Below are 23,142 nucleotides of genomic sequence, written 5' to 3'. Positions count from 1 at the left end.
AATACAACTGCCAAAGGACAAGCGGCAATTTTGGTGAATACTAATATACAAGCTAAGCAAATAACATTAAAAACCAACTTAGAAGCAGTAGCAATGAGAATAGCCATCGGAATTTATATCACAATCTCATCCCTTTAGCTTCCTCTCTTCAGATTGGAATTAAACAATGTTTCTATGCAGCTTCAACCTCCCTATTGCCTTATGTGAGATATGAATGCCCATCATAATCTGTGGGGATGTTCTCACATGGACAATAGAGGTAACTTGATCGAAACTTTCCTAGATGATCATAAACTGGTCTTGGCGCATTATAGCCTAAGTTCCTAATGCGCCAATAAAATCTAAACCAACCAACCAATCCTAGATGATCAACAACTGAATACTGGATTTCACACTTATATCAATTTGGCTACAGGTATTACTTCTGCAATAGCTCCTCAAATAGGCCTCTGAGGTTGGGTATATTCACCAACCTTTCATGGAGTAAAATAAAATTAAAATAAAATAAAACAAAACAAATCTTGATAACTATATTTACAATAACCTGTATTTACAAAATTAATATACGTATTACAATATTAAAAGTATTAAAACACAAGATTAAAATGCATTAAAATATACTAAGTTAAAAGCGATAAAATCCCGTAGCTTTCAAAGGCTCCAGCCTTCTTCTTCAGCAGTACTCTCTATTATTCAGTACACCTTTAAATATCAGCAGGGTAATGGTAGGCATCACATGTTTCCATTCTCACGTGTTCCGCTCTCTTGCATTGTGGAACCGGAAGTGGCTCGAACGGAAGTCGTACGGAACCGTTCATCCTTTTTTAGGATAATAGTCTCTAAAAGGGGGGGTGAATCCGTACACCCCTATCCCTATTAATGTTGGTTGTAGAGCTGATCCGCAAACTCTCGAGCCACTTACGGTCCCAGAACCTATGCGCCCGATCGGTGATAGTGGCATCGTCTGGGGAGATCTGGTGCTGCTTCTCCCAAAAATGTTCGGCCACGGCGGACTTGTCATATTCCACATTTCTTATTGCTTTTTTGTGTTCCCCCAGACGATCTTTGAGACGACGTTTTGTCTCCCCTACATAACATTCCCCACAATCCGGGCATCTAATATTATATACGACCCCACTAGCATCCTCTTTTTGAATGGGGTCCTTAACTTGAGACACAACTGTGCGCAGTCTTCGTCCCGGAAGCTGCACACAGCGTGTCTGATATTTTCTTAATACTCTAGTTATATAATCCGTCAAGCCCGGATAATAGGGAATGTATGCAGTGGATACTGGTATAAAAGCTTCATCTCTCATCTGATTTTCATTAATAAATTTATCTATAATCCTCTGGGGGTAACCACATTTAGTAAGATCCGCCGTGACACGTTCATACTCTGCTTTCCTATCATCGGAGTTACTGCAATGTGATTTCGCTCTATTAATTAGCGTTCTTATCACACTGTTCCTATGATGGCTGGTCAGGGCTGAATTATAATGCGTATATTGCCCTTTACACATCGTTTTTCTAAAGACTTTTGTCTTTAACTGCTGGTCTTCCCTACAGACCAACACATCCAGGAACGGCAGAACTCCTCCATCTTCAACTTCCGATGTAAATTGTATGAATTGGGAGAAGCCATTTAAGATATTCAACACATGATCTTCACTCCCCTTCCGAACAAATGTAAACGTATCATCCACATACCTTTTCCAGGGGCGCATAGGGAGAACACTAGCATTAAATATTCTGGTCTCGAGCTCCTCCATAGCTAGATTTACTATAATTGCGCTAATGGGGGAGCCCATAGCTGTACCATTAACCTGCTTATATATAATGTTATCAAAAACCATAGTGTTACTTGAGAGGCACAATTCTATACCCTTCCTAATATCTTCTGGATTAAGTTGCGTCCTAGTATTTAGAGTAGTATCCCTCTGTAAAACTATGTTTGCACACCACACTCCATGGTCAATAGGAATACAAGTGAATAACGATTTTACATCAAATGATATCATAATTTCATCCTCTTCTATACGCTGGCTCCTAATAAAGTGCACAAATTCTTTACTATCCTTGATACTATATTCAGAGAGTCCTACTAGTGGAGACAATAGTTTGGCTAGGAAACCCGAAAGTGCATACGTCGGACTACCTATAAATGAGACTATGGGTCTGAGTGGCACGTCTACTTTGTGGATTTTGGGTAAGCCATAAAACCTTGGCATTTGGCTACCTGTAGCATGTAGTGTCCAATATTGTTCTTTAGAAATCTTATTAGATTTAAGCCAACTCTGCAACATTCCGTTCACTTGTCGCTCCAAACTAAGAAGTGGACTCTTCTGGATAACCTTATAGGTTGTCTGATCTTCTAATAAGCTCAACGCTTTATTCTTATATACTTCTTTATTAAGAACCACCGTTGCTTTGCCTTTATCCGCGGGTAAAATTATAATACTATCATCTTGTTTAAGGTTTCTTAGTGCTAGTTTTTGCTTCACATTAAGATTGGAAGGAGCACTCTTAGCTTGACTAAGGATGGCTGCTATTTTCACTCGAGCTTCATTAGCTATATCTATGGGAAGTTTATTTATGGAGCGACAAGTGAACGGAATGTTGCAGAGTTGGCTTAAATCTAATAAGATTTCTAAAGAACAATATTGGACACTACATGCTACAGGTAGCCAAATGCCAAGGTTTTATGGCTTACCCAAAATCCACAAAGTAGACGTGCCACTCAGACCCATAGTCTCATTTATAGGTAGTCCGACGTATGCACTTTCGGGTTTCCTAGCCAAACTATTGTCTCCACTAGTAGGACTCTCTGAATATAGTATCAAGGATAGTAAAGAATTTGTGCACTTTATTAGGAGCCAGCGTATAGAAGAGGATGAAATTATGATATCATTTGATGTAAAATCGTTATTCACTTGTATTCCTATTGACCATGGAGTGTGGTGTGCAAACATAGTTTTACAGAGGGATACTACCCTAAATACTAGGACGCAACTTAATCCAGAAGATATTAGGAAGGGTATAGAATTGTGCCTCTCAAGTAACACTATGGTTTTTGATAACATTATATATAAGCAGGTTAATGGTACAGCTATGGGCTCCCCCATTAGCGCAATTATAGCAAATCTAGCTATGGAGGAGCTCGAGACCAGAATATTTAATGCTAGTGTTCTCCCTATGCGCCCCTGGAAAAGGTATGTGGATGATACGTTTACATTTGTTCGGAAGGGGAGTGAAGATCATGTGTTGAATATCTTAAATGGCTTCTCCCAATTCATACAATTTACATCGGAAGTTGAAGATGGAGGAGTTCTGCCGTTCCTGGATGTGTTGGTCTGTAGGGAAGACCAGCAGTTAAAGACAAAAGTCTTTAGAAAAACGATGTGTAAAGGGCAATATACGCATTATAATTCAGCCCTGACCAGCCATCATAGGAACAGTGTGATAAGAACGCTAATTAATAGAGCGAAATCACATTGCAGTAACTCCGATGATAGGAAAGCAGAGTATGAACGTGTCACGGCGGATCTTACTAAATGTGGTTACCCCCAGAGGATTATAGATAAATTTATTAATGAAAATCAGAGGAGAGATGAATCTTTTATACCAGTATCCACTGCATACATTCCCTATTATCCGGGCTTGACGGATTATATAACTAGAGTATTAAGAAAATATCAGACACGCTGTGTGCAGCTTCCGGGACGAAGACTGCGCACAGTTGTGTCTCAAGTTAAGGACCCCATTCAAAAAGAGGATGCTAGTGGGGTCGTATATAATATTAGATGCCCGGATTGTGGGGAATGTTATGTAGGGGAGACAAAACGTCGTCTCAAAGATCGTCTGGGGGAACACAAAAAAGCAATAAGAAATGCGGAATATGACAAGTCCGCCGTGGCCGAACATTTTTGGGAGAAGCAGCACCAGATCTCCCCAGACGATGCCACTATCACCGATCGGGCGCATAGGTTCTGGGACCGTAAGTGGCTCGAGAGTTTGCGGATCAGCTCTACAACCAACATTAATAGGGATGGGGGTGTACGGATTCACCCCCTTTTAGAGACTATTATCCTAAAAAAGGATGAACGGTTCCGTACGACTTCCGTTTGAGCCACTTCCGGTTCCACAATGCAAGAGAGCGGAACACGTGAGAATGGAAACATGTGATGCCTACCATTACCCTGCTGATATTTAAAAGTGTACTGAATAATAGAGAGTACTGCTGAAGAAGAAGGCTGGAGCCTTTGAAAGCTACGGGATTTTATCGCTTTTAACTTAGTATATTTTAATGCATTTTAATCTTGTGTTTTAATACTTTTAATATTGTAATACGTATATTAATTTTGTAAATACAGGTTATTGTAAATATAGTTATCAAGATTTGTTTTGTTTTATTTTATTTTAATTTTATTTTACTCCATGAAAGGTTGGTGAAAAAACGCTAAGAACGTAATATACTTCTGCAATAGACTTAACAATATGTTCTCCATCAATTTATCCCAATATAGAATCGTTTGTATTAAATGATCCTTACAACAGTGATCATTTCCTGATAGTATGTTCCATACAGACACAGTTGACTCTTACAGAATAAACCGAACAGTATGATATTTTAAAAAATTGGAGTAAATATATGCAATTCATCATGCTCGATAAGCAATTAATAGAAACCCTGCCAATAGATGATGCTGTCATATATATCAATGACTGACTTTTAGAAGCTTCAAAAGCAATAATACCTGAAATGAGCAAGGCAAAACAAGAACAGTACAACTTTTTGTGGAATGCAGAATGTGCGACAGCAAAAACAAAACAAAATCATGCATGGAATGAATTTCGGAAATATCCAACTACAGTCAATTTGATTGCATATAAAAAGCCAAAGCTGAAGCGAGGAGAATTCAGAGAAAGGCAAAGAAAAATTCTTGGATCATGTTTGCTTCCACACTTACTAGGAACTCGAGTCCTGGTTTGATGTGGAAAAAAATTTGGATTTTAAGTGGAAGATATCCAATTGCACAATCTGGAATCTTCCATTGGAAAGGTCAGGACGTTTCTACAACTACTCAGATATCAAATTCTGGCCGAATCTTTTGCTTCAAATCAGCAGTTACCAACTACAGCACTGATTTTCAAAAATATAAAGAGCAAGTTGAATTTCTCTATGACTGCATTTCATTCATATAATCTACCATTCATAAAAGAGAAATTGCTTACAACTATTACAAATTTGCTTAATAGTGCACCAGGGCATTTATGACGCACACCTAAACTCTGATTTTCTGCATATCCTGCCAGCTCTATATAATAGAATTTTTCTGAACAACCTTTATCCATCCATATGGCAGTATGCAATTGTCCTTGCATTTCCCAAACCCAGAAAAGATCCTTCCTATACATATCATTATTTCCCTATTTCACTGACGAGCTACTTAGGGAAAATCCTTGAACAAATGGTGCACAACAAACTTATGTGGTTGCCAGAAAAAGAAAATGTTTTATCACCCCATCAATTTGGATTTAGGAAAAATAGATTGACACTTGATCTACATATCAAAGTTGAAACAAATATTAGAATCTCATTTATAAGAAAACAGCATATGGTGATGGTAAATCTAGACCTTAAAAAAGCTTTTGACACAAGGTGGAGATTCGGAATCCTACGAGATCTATTTCAGTTACCAGAGGACAACTTCCCCAATTTATAGAAAAATTCCTTATTGACAACAGAACATTTCAGGTACGATATAAAGGCTGTTTATCTACAATATATATAAACAGGAAGGAGTCTCTCAGGGCTCAGTATTAAGTGCAACCCTGTTTGCCCTGCAGGTGAACATTATCACAAAGGTTATACCACCTTCACTGGAAATATATATGTATGCAGATGATCTTTCCATTTCATTATATATATGTATGCAGATGATCTTTCCATTTCATTATATATATGTATGCAGATGATCTTTCCATTTCATTATATATATGTATGCAGATGATCTTTCCATTTCATTTCAATCGCAAAGCATGAACACGATTCAATGACAGCTCCAATTATCCATAAATAAAATAGAAGCATGGATTAAAAATAATGGATATCTGTGAAAAAATCAGCTATTATACACTTCTGTAAAATGTATGGTCTTCATCCTGAAACGGTCTTATACTTAGATAAAATTTCTGTACATGTTGTTCAAAATTTCTCCTTCTTAGGCTTAACAGTAAATAGAAAACTAAACTTTCATGAACTTATATTAACCTGCCCACAGTGAGACCATGTTGGGAGTTTGTCATGCTGGGGTGGCACTTGACAATGGGTGCTGCTAAATTCAAAGAGACGCTGATCGGCACCATGCCTCATTCGCCACCACTGCCCCATCCTATTCGGAATTGGGAACTCGAGGGCTTGCATGGATGGTGCAACTGGGCACAGGGTGGAGACGCGAACGTGTTCCCAACATATATTAAGACTTCAAACTAGCTGCCTCTCAAAACTTAACATCTTGCCCTCAGCATCTTCAATGGCCTGGGGAGCCGACAGGTACACATTACTACAATTATATAAAACTTTGATTAGATCTCTTTGGATTATGGATCTCCTGTATATGCTTCAGCAAGCAGGAGCATGTTACATCGCTTAGATACCATTCGCCATAATGCTCTCCGCATAGCTCTAGGAGCCTTTAGAACTTCACCAATTTACAGCTTGTATGCAGATGCATCCGAACCCCTGCTGCACCTTCGGCGAGATTACCTGCTGTGCATGCATGCGGGAAAAATATACAGTGAACCATCACATCCAAATTGACCATTATTCGTCATCCCCTATGGACGAATAATTATGATTGCAAGCCAAATGAAAATAAACCAGTAGGACTGCTTCTCAGACACTTAGCTCAAGTTTGGGAAATACATTTCCAGCGCATTTCTGCAGTAGATATAAACTCAGAATCTCCTTGGATGCCGACTATGCCTTTGTCCATATTGTATCTTACAAACAAGAAGAAAAAAAAAGAGATCTCTCCAATCTTATACAGAAGCTGCACACACTGCACAGTTTTGTAAATAGAAACTGCCATCAGATTTACACAGATGGATCAAAATCGAACAACTCAGTACGTACTGTAGTAGTTTTACTGGAATGTACTATATCTGTCTCCCTGCCTCATGTTGGCAGTATTTTCACGGTAGAATTATATGCTATTAAACTAGCACTGGATGATATTACCGAGCACCATCTTCTGCTCTAATCTATACTGACTCCCTTAGTGCAGTAGCGGCTCTATAGAATAGCAAATATTCCTCAAACTCCTTGATTCAGCATCTGAAAGAACAACTCAGAGTTTTTCATAAAGCAAGAAAACAAATTTCTATCTGTTAGATTCCTAGCCATGTTGGAATCCCATGAAATAATAATGCAGACTAAGCTGCAAATAATCCAGACCTTAATATACAAAATAACTTTTAGTTTGTATCATTCACAGATTATAGGAACGTATTTCGTACCAAATATACTTCCATTTGGAAACAACTTTGGAGGGACCAACCATGCAATAAACTCTGCAGAAAAAAAAAACGATCTATGTTCATGGCATTCTAGCTCACATACAAATAGACGGTAAGAAATTATATTGACAAGACTGCACATTGGGCATACCTCCCTCACCCACAAACATTTACTTCTAAGAGAAGATCCCCTACTCTGCTCTGCTCTGTCTGTCAGATACAACTTACAGTAAGGCACATCCTGATTGATTGCCTATCCTGCCGACCGGGCTAACCAGGTGGGTAAAGTGCCTGCCTGGGAACCCAAAGGTCGCGGGTTCGAATCCTGCCTCAGGCTTGGATCACAGTAAAATGCAAAAACTTTGGGAGGCGCATTATGGCCACAGAAGCTGATGTGCCAACAACTAACAAAAAAAAAAAAAAAAATTGTCCATCCTATTCAGCCATTCATACCACCTCCCTCCGATCATTAGCAAACTTGCAAGTTCCTCTTATTCTCTTTCATATACTTGGTAACAAAGCAAACCTAAACAAGCTCTTTATATATATATACATTAAACATTTTGGAATAATAAATACACTTTGATATATATCCATAAATCATTAAAATGAATATAGTGACTCTGACAGACACATATTGGCCATAGTTGCCCTTGTGTCATGAAATCTGCATAACAACAACAACAACAATTCATAACTGAAACATATTACATATGAATTCATCACTTATTCACATAATATTTAATCTTCTAGAAGTGTCCTCTTTTTGGTTACCTTATGGTTTGCATTTTTAATTACCTTACAGCTACACCTAGGATGGCAAGATCTGGCCCCTTGTGTGGCTGAGTAGTAAGTTGCCAGACCTTGTCATCCTAAATGTAAACCGTGAGGTAACCAAGAAGAGGAGACTGCTAGAGGATTTAATATCCTGTACAATATGGAGAATTCAAGAACAATAATATCCCAAATGACAATGCACTGCACAACTCTGGCTTGGTTCCACAGCAGCTGACCCAAGCGTCATCTTCTCCTCACTGCTGATCATCATTGACATTGAATGTTGTAGTGCCAACAACATGCTGGTTAGACACTGGAGGGCTGGAAACAAGTGTGCTGGTCAGGTAAGGCCAAATACCTGGTGCAACATGCTGACAGACACCTTTGTGTGCGGCGCAACCAACAAGGGTCCATGGACATATCATGCATGGTGCCCACTATCCAGGCAGTTTGCTTAATATAGGACATGTTTTGCTGACAAGAACTAGGACCCCTGGTGAGGTCTACTAGCAGCTCTTAGGAGATCATGTCCACCCTGCCGTGTTGCATTTTTTCCCGGACAGAAACAGGATCTTCCAAGACAGTAATGTGCTGTGTCATTGGGCCTGCAGTGTGCAGAAGTGGTTAGAGAAACACAATGAAGATATCACCCATCTTGATTGGCCTCCAAATTTGCCTGACCTCAATTCAATTGACCACCTGTGGGATATTTTCGAATGGGAAGTGAGGCATATGGACACACACACACACACACACACACACACACACACACACACACACACACACACACACACACACACACACACACACACACACACACAACTGTCATCTTTTCCAACACTTGTAGGCAGCTTAGCTGCAGAACCACAGGGACATCTAATGGAGTCAATGCCTAGGCAAATAGTACTGTGATCGGTGCAGACAGTGGCCCAAGACAGTAATTCAGTGATCACTCAGTATGTATGTGTCACATTTTAAACAATTTCAGATTGTAAAGTGAAGAACTCTTTATTGCATACAAAAGGCACACGCCATACACAATACCCTTCACAGCTATAAGCCAGGGGTTCACAGGAGAGGCTAATAAACAAGGATGAGATAGGAGGCAAAAAAAACAATATTATTACTAAGTATACAAGTGTAAGATTAAACTAGATTTTACAAAGTTTACTATAGTTTTTTTGATTTAAAGTAGTTTTGTTCGATCATTATTTGTGCTTTTTTCTTAAATAGTGAATCTAATATTGTAATAAAACAGGCAGTTATATAATTAATATTCAGGTATAATTTTCTGGCAAAATGTTCTAGCAGTTTAACTCAGAGCTTCACTGGAATCTGTACTTCTGATAATTTTTTCTCACTTTTTCATTCATCCTTCTTGCTTATCATTGTATATTATTTGTATCCTGCTATTTTTTACGTGCTCTTCCCCTTGGTCATTTACTATTAACCCTATTAATAACTTTCCAGTTGGTTTTTTTTTATCCATTAGGATTATTCTCTACCTATTATTAGTTTGATCTAGTTTTATATATATGATATTCTGTATTCATATTTGTGTCCTTGTATGCTAATTTCTGCAGTATTTTCTTCCTGATGTTCATATGGCTTACATCCACTAACCAAACAGCCTGTGTTTATTGGATGGACTTTTACCCATTGCTTATTTTCAAAGATTCAATTGTGAATTCTGTTTGTGACATAAGGAACATATTGAGGTCTTTACAAGCAAGGCTGAACAAGCTAGTAAACATATGATTTCCTTGTTATCATTTTGTGTAGGCTTTACATCATATTCTGGATTTTTATTGTAATTTTTATCCTGCAAACTTAAACTGGATTCCAGACATTCAGTTCAGATACTGAATATGTTTAGACATGTTATGAGGTGTTGGGAAACACTGATACATCTTAACATGATTTGTCTTTGTGCAAACCCAACAAGCAGTTAATTGCCCCTTTTCTATTTGTACATCTGTTTAGTGCCACAGGCCAAATTAGTATCTTATACACATTGTATTTTATTTTTAGTACTTGTCACTTATCACTCGTCTGTCACTCTCCATTTATTCCCACGAGTTGATCCGTTGACTGTATCAATAATATTTCAAGATAAACCTCCCAAGTCTGGCATTACTTCATCTGACACCACCTATTTTTCTGTCTGTGTTTAAGAATATAGGCAATTCTAATTTCTTTCTTTGAATCTGGAAGTCTAGATCTTGTATTGGCCATTTGCCAAAGCACATCATAACAGGTGATTGTGCAGAGTGGAAATTTCACCTCGACACGCAGGCACCAACAGTAGCTAAGAACAAGAAATTTGTTGATATGGAATTGTTTGTTGCAGTTTGTGAACAAAACAAGTGGCTCATTGATAATAAGCAATGAATTAATTAGTTTCTGGGTTTCATTTTTTAAGATTGAAATAATTATTCACTTGAATACATTTAGTGCATGTTTTAAAAACTTTAGAATGTCATTTGTACTGATGAATGTTATTTTCTGAAAATTTATCTAATCCTTTAAATTTATCGACTTGTGTTTCCATGCCACATAAGTGGAAGTTTATTCCAACAATCAGTTACTCTCTGGCTGAAAGTGAATTTCAGCACGTGTTCTGCAACCACCCTTTTTCAATTTAAATTTATGTCCTCTTGTTTGTGTCACTGAGAAAATTAAAGATGCCATCTGTATTTAGTTTTCTTAACCCTTTTAAAGCCTTATAAGCTTCTTAGATCACCATCAGATGCCTTGTTTCCAGACATTGAAATTTACAGAACATCAGTCTCTTTTGGTAACAATAATCTTTTTTGCCCATTCACATCTTGTTCCTCTAATATGCACCCTTTCCAACAGGTCTGTGCCCTTCCTAAAATGAAATTTCCAAACCTGTATGCAAAATTCCAGATGAGCCTACCATTGCTTTAATAAATTGGATAATCACCCCTTTGTTGCTGCTGACAAAAGTTTCTGTTTGTCATTGATAGTCCTCTATAATTCTAGCAGCTTATTTGCACAAATCGAAAACTTTATTTGGATTCTGATTACCTCTAGACCTTTTTTCCTTCTCTAAGTACCTTGAGATTGGCCTTACCTAAATAATTTTGGCAGAATAACATAATAATTATTATGTTATTCTGGGATTACTTCCATCCAAATACCCCTTGAAAGACGAATTAAGTGTACCAGGGGATTGTTAGTGTTCAAAATGCTTACACAGGTCATTATCAGTTCTGGAAATAAGTGTTGCTGAACACACTACATCTGCACCATGGGGAAGCAAAAAGTTTTATCATATTAATGAAATTCAAAGGTGCATGTGGGTGCCAGAAATCCTAGTTGCATCGATTGATATATTTTCCACCTGTTATCTGTATATAGACAAGTGAAATTATTTACTGTTCTAAAATATACCACACTATATGTAGTATATTATGGAGGAGATTTTTTTTTTTTTTTTAATTATGCTATTCAATACCTTCTGTATTTAGTGTTGCTATACAGTATTTTTCATTATCTGTTGTTGGAATGTAGTGTCACCCAGAAATAGGGTATGATGACTTTCACTATTGTGCATATTTAGGATGGATAGACAAGATAGGAGTGGAGGGGGGGACTCTGTGCTCCTTATTGAAAATAGCCTGAGTTCAACAAAATATTTCCCGAATTTAGAACATGCATGCCAGAATAGAATCCATGTGTTGTGAAGTAGTTGGAGGATGCAAAAATAATGAGAGCTTCTACATGTAGATGGAATGGGCAAGCAAGTGTGAGTGTCTTATGGGTGATTTCAGTTTGCTCTTAATTGATTGGAGCAAATGGAAGGGAAACTTGCCATGGAGGACAAAATTTTTAAATAAACCAGATGATTATTATTTGTATCAGCATGATAGTGAACATACTACTGCTAAGAATATTCCAGACTTAATCATTACCAATTAACCAGATGACGTTTATAGGGCTTGCAGTACAGGAACCATCCATCTCACAGTCCTTAAGAGATGAATAATGGTTGTCTTCATCTCATGAAGTCTGAAGTGTGTCATGAAGAAGGAAAAGTCCTTAAAAGAAGGAAAGATGTTGAAAGATGAAGAAAGGTTGCAGATATTAAAGATAAAGGCATTGGTTGAATTTCTGGAAAGGAAACTAACAGATTAAGATGTTACATGGCCTCTATCAACTGGGCCAGTAGCAGAGGGAGGATTAATACATTAAAATTATGGCATATCTTTAAATGAATAGTCACAGTAACCATGAATGCTTATATACCATTAACAAAATATACCATGAGGATAATGCTGAGCTGGTTGGGTACACAGCTGACCAATCTAATAGAGCAGAAATAGATAGCATGGGTCAGTTACAGAGTAATGATAAGTACTGAAGCCTGTAACAGTTATGAATTGATCTGTAATAGTATCACAGAAAACGGTTGAGGTTGGAAAAGTTTGAGTATGAGAAATCAAATATAATTCGAGACTAGGCACCTGCAAGGTGATCCGATTGAGGTGTATAACCCCTTGAATGGTTTGAGCAAGCTCAATGCTGATGGCATTCTTCCTGTTGCTCAGATTATGCACCTAAGAGGGTATAAATTCAAATTGAGGAAAGGCAGTTGTAGAACAGATGTGCAGAAATTTGCCTTTAGCCAGCTGGTGGTTGATTGCTGGAACAAACTTCCATCTGTTGTTGTGGAAGTTAATAGCTAAGGCGCATTTAGGGCTAGAGCCTCAAGCTGCGAACAAATTTAGACTATGTATATAAAGTGCTTAGCATCATAATACACAGCCATTTCTGAATAAACAGAAAATTTTTAAGGTGGCATCGTTTTAGGTTATATCTCATATTGTGAATACCTTCACAACGAGTTGCCATGATATTGCACTACTTCGAATAAGTAACACTTCACCTAAGGAGAAGACTAGTGTTACTTATTCTCAGATAGGTACCACCACCCAGACAGCACTGTTTCAGGGCTATTTGGCCCTTCGTCAGTGAGTGGGTAGGTACCCAAGTGGTGCAATGATGGCAAAAACAGTTATGAAGTATAACTCCACAATATGAGAGATGCCTGATGGTGTATGATGTATTTAGACTAAGGCGCATTTAGGGCTAGAGCCTCAAGCTGCGAACAAATTTAGACTATGTATATAAAGTGCTTAGCATCATAATACACAGCCATTTCTGAATAAACAGAAAATTTTTAAGGTGGCATCGTTTTAGGTTATATCTCATATTGTGAATACCTTCACAACGAGTTGCCATGATATTGCACTACTTCGAATAAGTAATGCTTCACCTAAGGAGAAGACTAGTGTTACTTATTCTCAGATAGGTACCACCACCCAGACAGCACTGTTTCAGGGCTATTTGGCCCTTCGTCAGTGAGTGGGTAGGTACCCAAGTGGTGCAATGATGGCAAAAACAGTTATGAAGTATAACTCCACAATATGAGAGATGCCTGATGGTGTATGATGTATTTAGACTAAGGCGCATTTAGGGCTAGAGCCTCAAGCTGCGAACAAATTTAGACTATGTATATAAAGTGCTTAGCATCATAATACACAGCCACTTGGGTATCTACCCACTCACTGACGAAGGGCCAAATAGCCCTGAAACAGTGCTGTCTGGGTGGTGGTACCTATCTGAGAATAAGTAACACTAGTCTTCTCCTTAGGTGAAGCGTTACTTATTCGAAGTAGTGCAATATCATGGCAACTCGTTGTGAAGGTATTCACAATATGAGATATAACCTAAAACGATGCCACCTTAAAAATTTTCTGTTTATTCAGAAATGGCTGTGTATTATGATGCTAAGCACTTTATATACATAGGAAGTTAATAGCTTAAATAAATTCAAGGCATAACTAGACAAACATTCGGAGTGAATGGATGGATGGATGAAAGGGGAAGTATTTTTTTTTGGCTAATGCTGTTATAAGCTTGCTTTCTTGCATTATATGCCTCTACTAATGCTAATAATAATTTTCCTTATACAGGAGTCAATTGCGTGAATGCTGATAAAATTTGAAAAGCTTATTCTGGACAACTGCCAAATTTCTGTGTGCAAAATTGCACAGGAAATTTAAATGCCTCAATTATTTCACCTGATTGAAGTACAAGGTGTGGCTATTAAATAATGAGCCTGCATGCACTGCCACATCTCTGAAACAAAAGCACAGCAGTTGATTTTGAACCTATCCCTAGTTGTCTGCCAAGTCTCTTTCCAGCATTCTCATTCCTTTTGCAGTGAGATAGGTTTCATTATCTTGAGTTTCTGCAGTTTGTTGGAAAAATGATAGACAAAAGAATTGGAATCAAACAATGAAACAATCTAAAATTTTTAGCAAAACTAAAGAAAACACCAAATGAAAGTTGAGTTATATCAAGCTTATGGGGCAGATACTATGTGAAGAGCTCAAGTGTTTGAATTGCATAAAGAAGAGAGAATGTGGAAAATTATAAATAACAGGCCATCCATATAAGCAAAAATGTCTAATTCCGTTGAAAATGTGGACTGAGTAGAGACATTGATTAGAAGTGAACATTGTTTAAGCATCAGAACTCAGTATGGACAAAAACAGTTAGACGAATTTTAACTGAAAATTTAGGTATGAGAAAAGTGTGTGAGCCAAGGTGTTTCCAAAAGTTTTGAATGAAAATCAGAGAATGAGAAGACTCCAAGTTTGTGGATATGTTTACAGACTTTCTGAGTACTGTACATGCAATGAAAGTTGACTGTTCCAGTTTGACTCAGAAACTAAAAGACTCAGTGCAATAGAAGACAAAACAATCCCCAAGACTGAAAAAAGCCAAAATGTCAAAATCAGAAATGAAAACCATGCTTCTTGTTTTCTTTGATATTAAAGGGTTCTTTGATATATGGCTGAAAACAATCCAACAAATCAGACTGTTGATCAGATGTACTATATTGAAGTTCTGATAAGGCTGCGTGAAAAAATTAAGCAAGAGACCTGAATTGTGGAAGGATGATTGGATGCTCCAATAAGACAGTGCTCCAGCACACAACATGCTCTCTTTTTTGCAAGTTTTTGGCCTCAAAAGAAATCCTTGAATGTTAACATGCACCCTACTTGCTAGACTTATCCTCACGTAACTTTTTTTCTCTTTCCTTAACTGAAAAGTGTACTGAAAAGAACCCATTTTTAGTCCATTGAAGACATATAAAAAAAAAAAAAAAAAAAAAACAGGTCTTAAAAGGGCTTTGAAGAAATGTATGGAACAGTGTGTTTCTCAGAATATTTATTTCATTATATTTATTTTATTGCAACCGTCTTGTTATTTAATAACCACACCTTAAATTTAAATACCAGCAGTGATGTGTAAAAAAAAAAAAAAAAAAAAATTGGTGAAAGAATGCTCAAAATTGATTCATGTTTACTGAAGACTTGAGTACTTTTTGCTTTTTGGAAATGATGTACTGTCAAACCCAGGCATATGAGGGTTATATCACATTCAAAGACAGCTATGAGACAGCAAGCAGTAATCCATGCTGCATGACAGTAGTGAACAGTTAATTGGTTAACATTAACAGAGTTGAAGTTTATTTTGGGCAACTGCCACACTTCTTATATATCTTTGAAGGAATTCTTAAAAGGCATCTTCAACTGGGAATATAGTTAACCAATCTCAGGCAGAGGGAATAAGGTTTTTTCCAGCCTGCACAACATGCAAATAGGCTCATGAACACTTGTACAGACATAATGTACAAAAAAACACACACACACACACATGAACTAAATTCCATTGGAATTGACATTCTCTGACATGAATGGCCAATGCAGCAAAAAAATTTCCACAAACCATCAACAAGAATTACACAAAGCTTGTAAATATCTCAATCAAGTCGCCACATGAATACCTGGTTTCAACAATTATGACATATATTGAAAATGCAAAATATTGTAATGAAGCAAATTTATCTAGCATCTGCTGTCAAAAATAATAATGATAAATAATAATAAAACAACTCTCCATTTCATATTTTATACTCCCAAGTAGTTATTCAATCTCACTTTAAGGATTTAATCTGTACAAGGTTAGGAGGTAACTCGTTTCAATAGCTGATTAATCCCTAAAGACCTTCAAAACATTCTTATGTATAGTCTATAATTATCTGACTTTATTTGAATCTCATTATTATCCTAGAAAAAAAAAAAATTTGCCTTCAGAATTAAGTTGCGGAATGCTTAAGGTTAGATCCCTTAACAGGTGCCTGGTTTCTAGGCCTTGTGTGTTGCAGAACTGGTCTCTCTATTCTAGGAATATCCACAGCGATCTTGTCGCCTTCATTTTCACCCTGAAGTCAGCAAATCTGTTTCCTTGAACTAAGGTTTCCAAACTTGTTCACAGATGTGGTCTTGATCATCAGTTCTTTCAGTTGGATAATCACCTCTTGATATTTATTGTCAAAATTCCTGCATCTGTCATTGATAGAATCCAGTGCATGCTATCCTAGAAGCCTTACTAGGTTGCTGAGTGAGCATTGCATTTGAATGTATTATAAAGAGTTATTTCTCCAAAATTCTTGTACATTGTGAAATGCCTGGCAGTAGCACAAAGTGTCCTGCTTAAATTGTCCATTAGATCTTGCAGTAGATCTCATAACAAAATGGCTAAACATAGTTCCATTATTTGTGGCATAAAGAAGATTTTAACATTACACACAGGTCCAGAGCATGGTGGGCACCAAAACTGGAGGCCTCTTTGCCCAAAAACAAACCCTTCACAAATTACAGAAACAATCAGGCTCCACTGAAGACAGGATATCATGCTCAACAGCATGAGCTATCTTCAGTAGGCACAAAGTGGCAGCTATAAAGAAATTTAGGCCTGACGTAGCCCAGTGGTCAGGAGCGAGAGTGCATAGCACGTGTTCCTTGAGTGGACCGGGGTTCAAGCCCGTGACTACTAAATACGATAAATATTTGTATTGACGATTTATTGTAAAACTCTACTGACTTGGTTGTCGTGCCGGAGTATAAACAGAAAATTTTTTTTTTTTTTAAGTATATGGACACATCCCAAAAGATAGGGTAAAAACTATCTGAACTGCCCTGAGAATCTACCTGCAATTTAGATCTAGAAGAGTGGATTTCATATCTAGATTCTCCTCAGACTGATAGAACTACCAATTTTACCATATCACAGAAACAAAATAACTTTCCTAAACTTGATACATTTCAATTTAATAGGCAGCAGATAATGTTCACTATAAACTCCCTTCGTGTAACAGCATCCACAGAAATCAATACAATACTTGATTTTATTGTGAAGTGTGAACCCATTGACCCACTGGTAAGCATTTTCAGTGTAATTCTCTCGCAACAAGCATTCTTTCACATATGGAACAAATACTCTATTAGACCACTACAGAATGTAGAGCACTTCAGGCCTATATTGTCTGCATTGACCTTTCTCAAAATATCTTTGTTGACAAAGCATTTCTTTCCACTAAAGCCTCTACAATGTCACTGTATTGGCTAACTGCTGCACTGACAAATCAACTGGTGATGTCCAACCTCATACTCAAAGCTTTTGATGATAAACTAGAATTAGCCATTCTGCGTGATGACTTTGAAGCAGCCTTTCACATAATTTAAGCTGCTGGAATCATTTTTCCACCTTCAGAGAAATATCCTAGCTTTCATAAGATCCTTACTCCTGTGCAGAACTGCATACCTCAGGAACAGCAAATCAACCTGCACTAGAAAAATAGCTGCCATTATGGAGAAATTTTTTCCAGACTTTCATGGCTGTGCTCATACTCTTCATCTGTCACAAGAAAGATATTTTGGTGTATTCAGATGACATCATGATACTAACCTACATCCTACGTGGAGCTGAACAAGCCAACATTACTAGTTCCGTAAATAACAGGATCACTGAGTTAATTACCTCGATCTTTATTGTCAATAAAATTATTTGTTTTGTATATATTTTTGTAATTTTATATGTGATATATCTTATTTTTGAAGAAGTTGTTAGTATATTTAGATCTTAAAAAAGATTACACCTAATTTTCAATTATCATAACTCACCAATTCCATGTTGATATATTTTTAACTTGTTAAACCCCTATCCCTGTAAGCTTTGATGGGTATTTATTGTCTACTGTATGTGGTTATATGCAGTAAAAAAAAAATTCTATTTATCGCTAGAACCTTTTAATTTTCAGTGAAAATGCTCTGTATATTTACATCTTACTCCTATGCCATTGAACAAATTGCAAACAAACATGTTTGTACATCCTGCACTGCAGTAAATCATCTGTAACACTGATACTTATTGCTTCTATCTTGATTGGAACTGATTGCATGGGAAAAAACTGCCTGCCGCCAGCAGTTTATTTTTGTTAACAAAAATTGTCTGTGTGCTGTTCATTTTATTTGAAGATTTTTAGAAAAGCAATTAAAAGATAAGAAAATAACAGTATAGTTACTAAAAAAAAGTGAATATTTCAGAAAAATAACTGCTAATTATGAGCATGAAAGTACATTTCAAAAGTGAGAAATTTTCACACAAGGCAGTATTATAAATATGAAAATAGCATGCACGACCGAAAATCACTACCCTCCAAAGACTGTCTTAAATAATTCAGATAATATGACTTAATTACAAGTATTGATACCTTGCCTAAAATAATCATGTACATTCTTTTTTTTTTTTTCAGTGAATGGTCTTGGTGTTCCTCCACCTGAAAGTTTTCTTCCATCTCGTCATTCTGCTCCTCGTCGTAGAAATAATAGACAGAATGAGGAACGCAAACGTTTTCAGTGTCCTGGATGTCCTTATTCAACGGATAAACTTACTCATCTAACAAGCCATTTAGTTATACATACAGGTGAAAGAAGATATCTCTGCGACCAGTGTGGTAAAGGCTTTGCACATGATTCTGCCCTAAGAGTTCATAGTCTTATACATTCAGGTACACGTCCATTCAGCTGCCATGTGTGTAATGCTAAGTTTAGGACATCATTCACTCTTACAGAACATATTAGGACACATACAAATGAACGGCCTTATGATTGTGCCACTTGTGGCAGGAAATTCAAGCGGCTTGGCCATCTTAGAGCACATCAGAGGACTCATACAAATGAAAGACCTTATAAGTGTACTGTCTGTGACAATACATTTTCACAGTTATCATCTTTAAATACACATGTTAGAATTCATACTAATGAGAGACCATTTGTGTGTGAAACCTGTGGAAAGGGCTTTACATCATCTTCACCCTTAAATAGACATAAAAGGATTCATACAAATGAACGTCCTTATGTTTGTGCAATTTGTGGGAATACGTTTATCCATTTATCATCCTTAAATGCCCATTTAAAAAGTCATAATAATAAAAATACAACCATACAGCATAGGCCACAGGGCTATGCTGTACTTATGTGTAAAGAAGCTGAAAATAATATAGCCAATCACTTTGAATCTGTTATAGCATGCAATGGATCACCTTTAGTAGAGGCCAATTGCCAAAACAGTCCAGCAACTGATGTTAAAACTGAACAAGTTCAGTCACTTGATACCTGTGAGTGTGCAGATAACTCCATTGTACCAGATTAATAAAAAAAAAAGATAGCATTAGTCTTGAATTAAGAGACTTTCTTTTCTTCTTTTTTTTTTTTTTTTTTTTAACAAAATAAAGATATTCTTTGTAATGATTGGTGTTTTCACCAACCTAATAATCAGTTGTATCATGTGCTACCAGATGAGAATTAAAAACTAGAAATTAAAAGTAAAAAAAAAGTGTAGTTTATTTGAATGTATAAAATGCACTAAAGTGTATTTTTTCATTATACAAAGAATTTGTTTTTGAAAATGTAGCACAAGTCAAAGGTAGCCTCATCAGTTTTAAAGTTTGTAAATGTGGTCAGCGAGTGTTGGCAGTAGTAAAAATAGAGTCAGCTTTCATGTTCGTTTATTATTAATTAAAGTAAACATGAATAGCAATATATACTGATGCCAAAAAAAGTAAAATGCATTTTTTTGTTATAAGAAACCAAGTGTAAGATGCAAGCTATGTAAATTTCTTATGAGGCTCAGCAGTACTCCATCATACAGTTATTGTCTTCAATTGACATAAGACTTGTGCCTACCAGATAATTTATGGACTGGTAAGAAGGCTGTCAAGCCATCCATAAGTGAAGAAACCATTGAGGAAGTGAGAATGAGGTTCATCCACAGTAAACAAAGGTCAGTATATTGGACCAGCATATAAAATATACTGGAAAAAAAAGATATCGTATAGAATTGCCTAAGTGGTGGTGTCTAAAACCATGCATGTTGCTCATTGTACAAGCCACACAGTTGACTATAATCTCTGATGTCAGGATCTGTTTGGGCATACTTACTAATATGGCAGGAAAATAAAGAGCTGCTTATGCATTTTGTGTTTAGTGATAGGTGTGTCACAGGTAAAGTGAACACAGTTTAAGGAAGTGAAACCCAGCATGTTCTGGAAAACATCCAAGACAGACCCAAAGTTAACGTGTTTTATGCTGCAAATTGTGGAAAGTGTGCAGCCCATCCTTTGCAGAAGAAACAATAACTGGTCCCATGTATCGACATGCCGAAGAAGTATCTGATCTATCAAATTGCCCAGGATGAACCAGGCAACAGTGTCCTCTTCCAAAAGATGGCATACCCTTTCATTACCATAAGGATACTTGTGGCTATTTGGATCTTCACTTTCCAGGTTGATCAGTGGAGCATATAGTTCAGTTGTGTGGCCAGCTTGCTCCCTGCACATCACATTGAATTCCTTTTATTATGTTTCTTATATGTAAACATAGTTATAAGGCTTGAAATTTATGAAACTACTTTTGACTAAACCTGTATTGTGGCAAAGTAAAAATAATACTAGGTGTTTCTAAATTACACAAATTATATTGGTAGTTCTACCTATCAAAATAAAGGGGAAGGGGGATTCAAATAAATGTGTCCACCTCAGAAAGGTGTTTTCTATTATTATTATTTTTTTTAAATTCAAACTGCTATAGCACCATAACCATTTTGAATCAGACATGTTTATACAAACTTTTTTTGGTTCATAGACCTACCCAATAATTTTGTTGGTGTAATTTAGAAACACCCTGTATGAAGATAGCTCTAAATTTTTGGAATTATAACCTATTAGTATTATATGCGTACACACACACACACACATGCAGAACAGTTTTACATTTCAGGCGCTGATTGATTTCTAAAATAGCATCCCAGAGTTTGCATTTATATCTTGCTGCCAATGCCCATCCATATGAACCACACAAGTTAGTTCTTGTCATGGCACTATAACTAAGTTGACTGATTTTAAGTGGGGTGTTATAATCAGATGTAACATTGCTGACTTGTCAATTCATACAATTACTAACAGCCTACACCATCTAGAGTTGACTGATGTTACCATGAAATGGAAGCATAATTTTACTATCACCATCCAGCAATACATAGGAAGACCATGAAAGCTCACTCCACGTTACCAGAACGTGCTTGGAAAGGTAGCACAACAGTCTTGCCAGACATTCCTGCAAAACATCAACTAGGAATTTAAGGTGTCAACAGCAGTTGAGGTGTGCACAAACAGGAGCTTAACAGCCTCAGTTTTCACTGTAGAACAGCAGTGCATACTCCACAATCAGTAGTCTTGCCCTACATGGTACAACAAACAGTGTAATTGGCTGTAATCAGTTTTGTGTAGTTACTCTGGCTGCCATAGCCAAGTGGTCAAGTAAAAGGATACATAAGCATATGTGCTTTGAGTGACAGGGGTTTAAGCCTGTGACTGCTAAATACGGTGCTGTTTCTTGTATTCTCTTTACTTTGTGAACTCCTGACCGTGTGGTCATCCCAGAGAATAAACAGAAAATTAAAATTTATTACAACCTGTCCCAGCTGGCTGGATGTGGAGGATGCCTGAAGAACATCTGCTGCTGTAATGCGTTATGCTGACAAGTTTGGAAGAGATAGAGTTATAGTGTGAGGCTGTTTCTCACAGTATGGCTTAGGTCCATGTGAGGAACCATGAACACCAACACCTACCTTAACATTTTAGACAATTCAGATGCTCCTTGCTATGCAGCAGCTTGGTACAGATCCATATTTGTTTCAACAAGGTAACGTCCCATGCCATACTGTTTACGAATTGTTTGTGCTGGAATGGTCAGCTCAGCTATTATAGTGCTATGGGATGAAATGGAATATTACTTGAGGGATAGATCAACACAGCCTGTCTCACTAGCTTATCTGTTCACTTTTCAGCATGATGAATGGAAGACTGTGCTCTTTGTTCATGAAAGCTTACTCATGAGGGAGGGATGCATCATACCAGCTGAAGAGGGAATGACATGCCACTGAAGTGAGGTGCACTAGTGTCATTTTGTGTCTGTATACTTCTTAATGGGTAGTGTGCATTAACTTATATCTGATTACTTCCGTGAAAAAAGTATTTAAATGCAATTGAAGAATTTATCCCCAGGGGCTCATATCTGGTGAGTATGGGCTTGGCACACCCAGGGTCCTGAGCTGGATATCATCATTCTTCCCTTTCTTGGTGATTCCTTTCTACTTCTCTCTCTCTCTCTCTCTCTCTCTCTCTCTCTCTCTCTCTCTCTCTCTCTCTCTCAGGGTAATAGGGAATTTTTTTTTGGCCGGTGCAGCATAAGCCTCAGGCTTCCTTGCACCATATGGGTAATAATAATAATAATAATAAAACCTCATTAAATAGTGAATTGAAAGGGTCTGCAAGCAAATGGTGGAAGTGCACATATGCAAGGTAATGGTCTGCCATTCAGCAGTGCACAGAAAGACCACAAGCTC

General features: G+C 37.1%; 1 protein-coding gene across 1 annotated transcript in view; it reads left to right on the top strand.

Moving 5' to 3' along the window:
- Window positions 1–23,142, top strand: part of LOC150081061 (uncharacterized) — a 120,050-nt gene that overhangs the window by 4,842 nt on the left and 92,066 nt on the right. The window contains exon 2 of the mRNA XM_090380903.1: window positions 18,992–19,878. Coding sequence (XP_090237029.1) covers window positions 18,992–19,878 — 887 coding nt within the window. The remainder of the gene's footprint in view (window positions 1–18,991; window positions 19,879–23,142) is intronic.

The sequence above is a fragment of the Mastigoproctus giganteus genome, chromosome 9 (assembly GCF_048544385.1).
Source record: "Mastigoproctus giganteus isolate SK-2022 chromosome 9, ASM4854438v1, whole genome shotgun sequence".
NCBI lineage: Eukaryota > Metazoa > Arthropoda > Arachnida > Uropygi > Thelyphonidae > Mastigoproctus > Mastigoproctus giganteus.
Note: the sequence above shows the minus strand (reverse complement) of the source record. Positions and strands in the feature narration are given on the sequence as shown.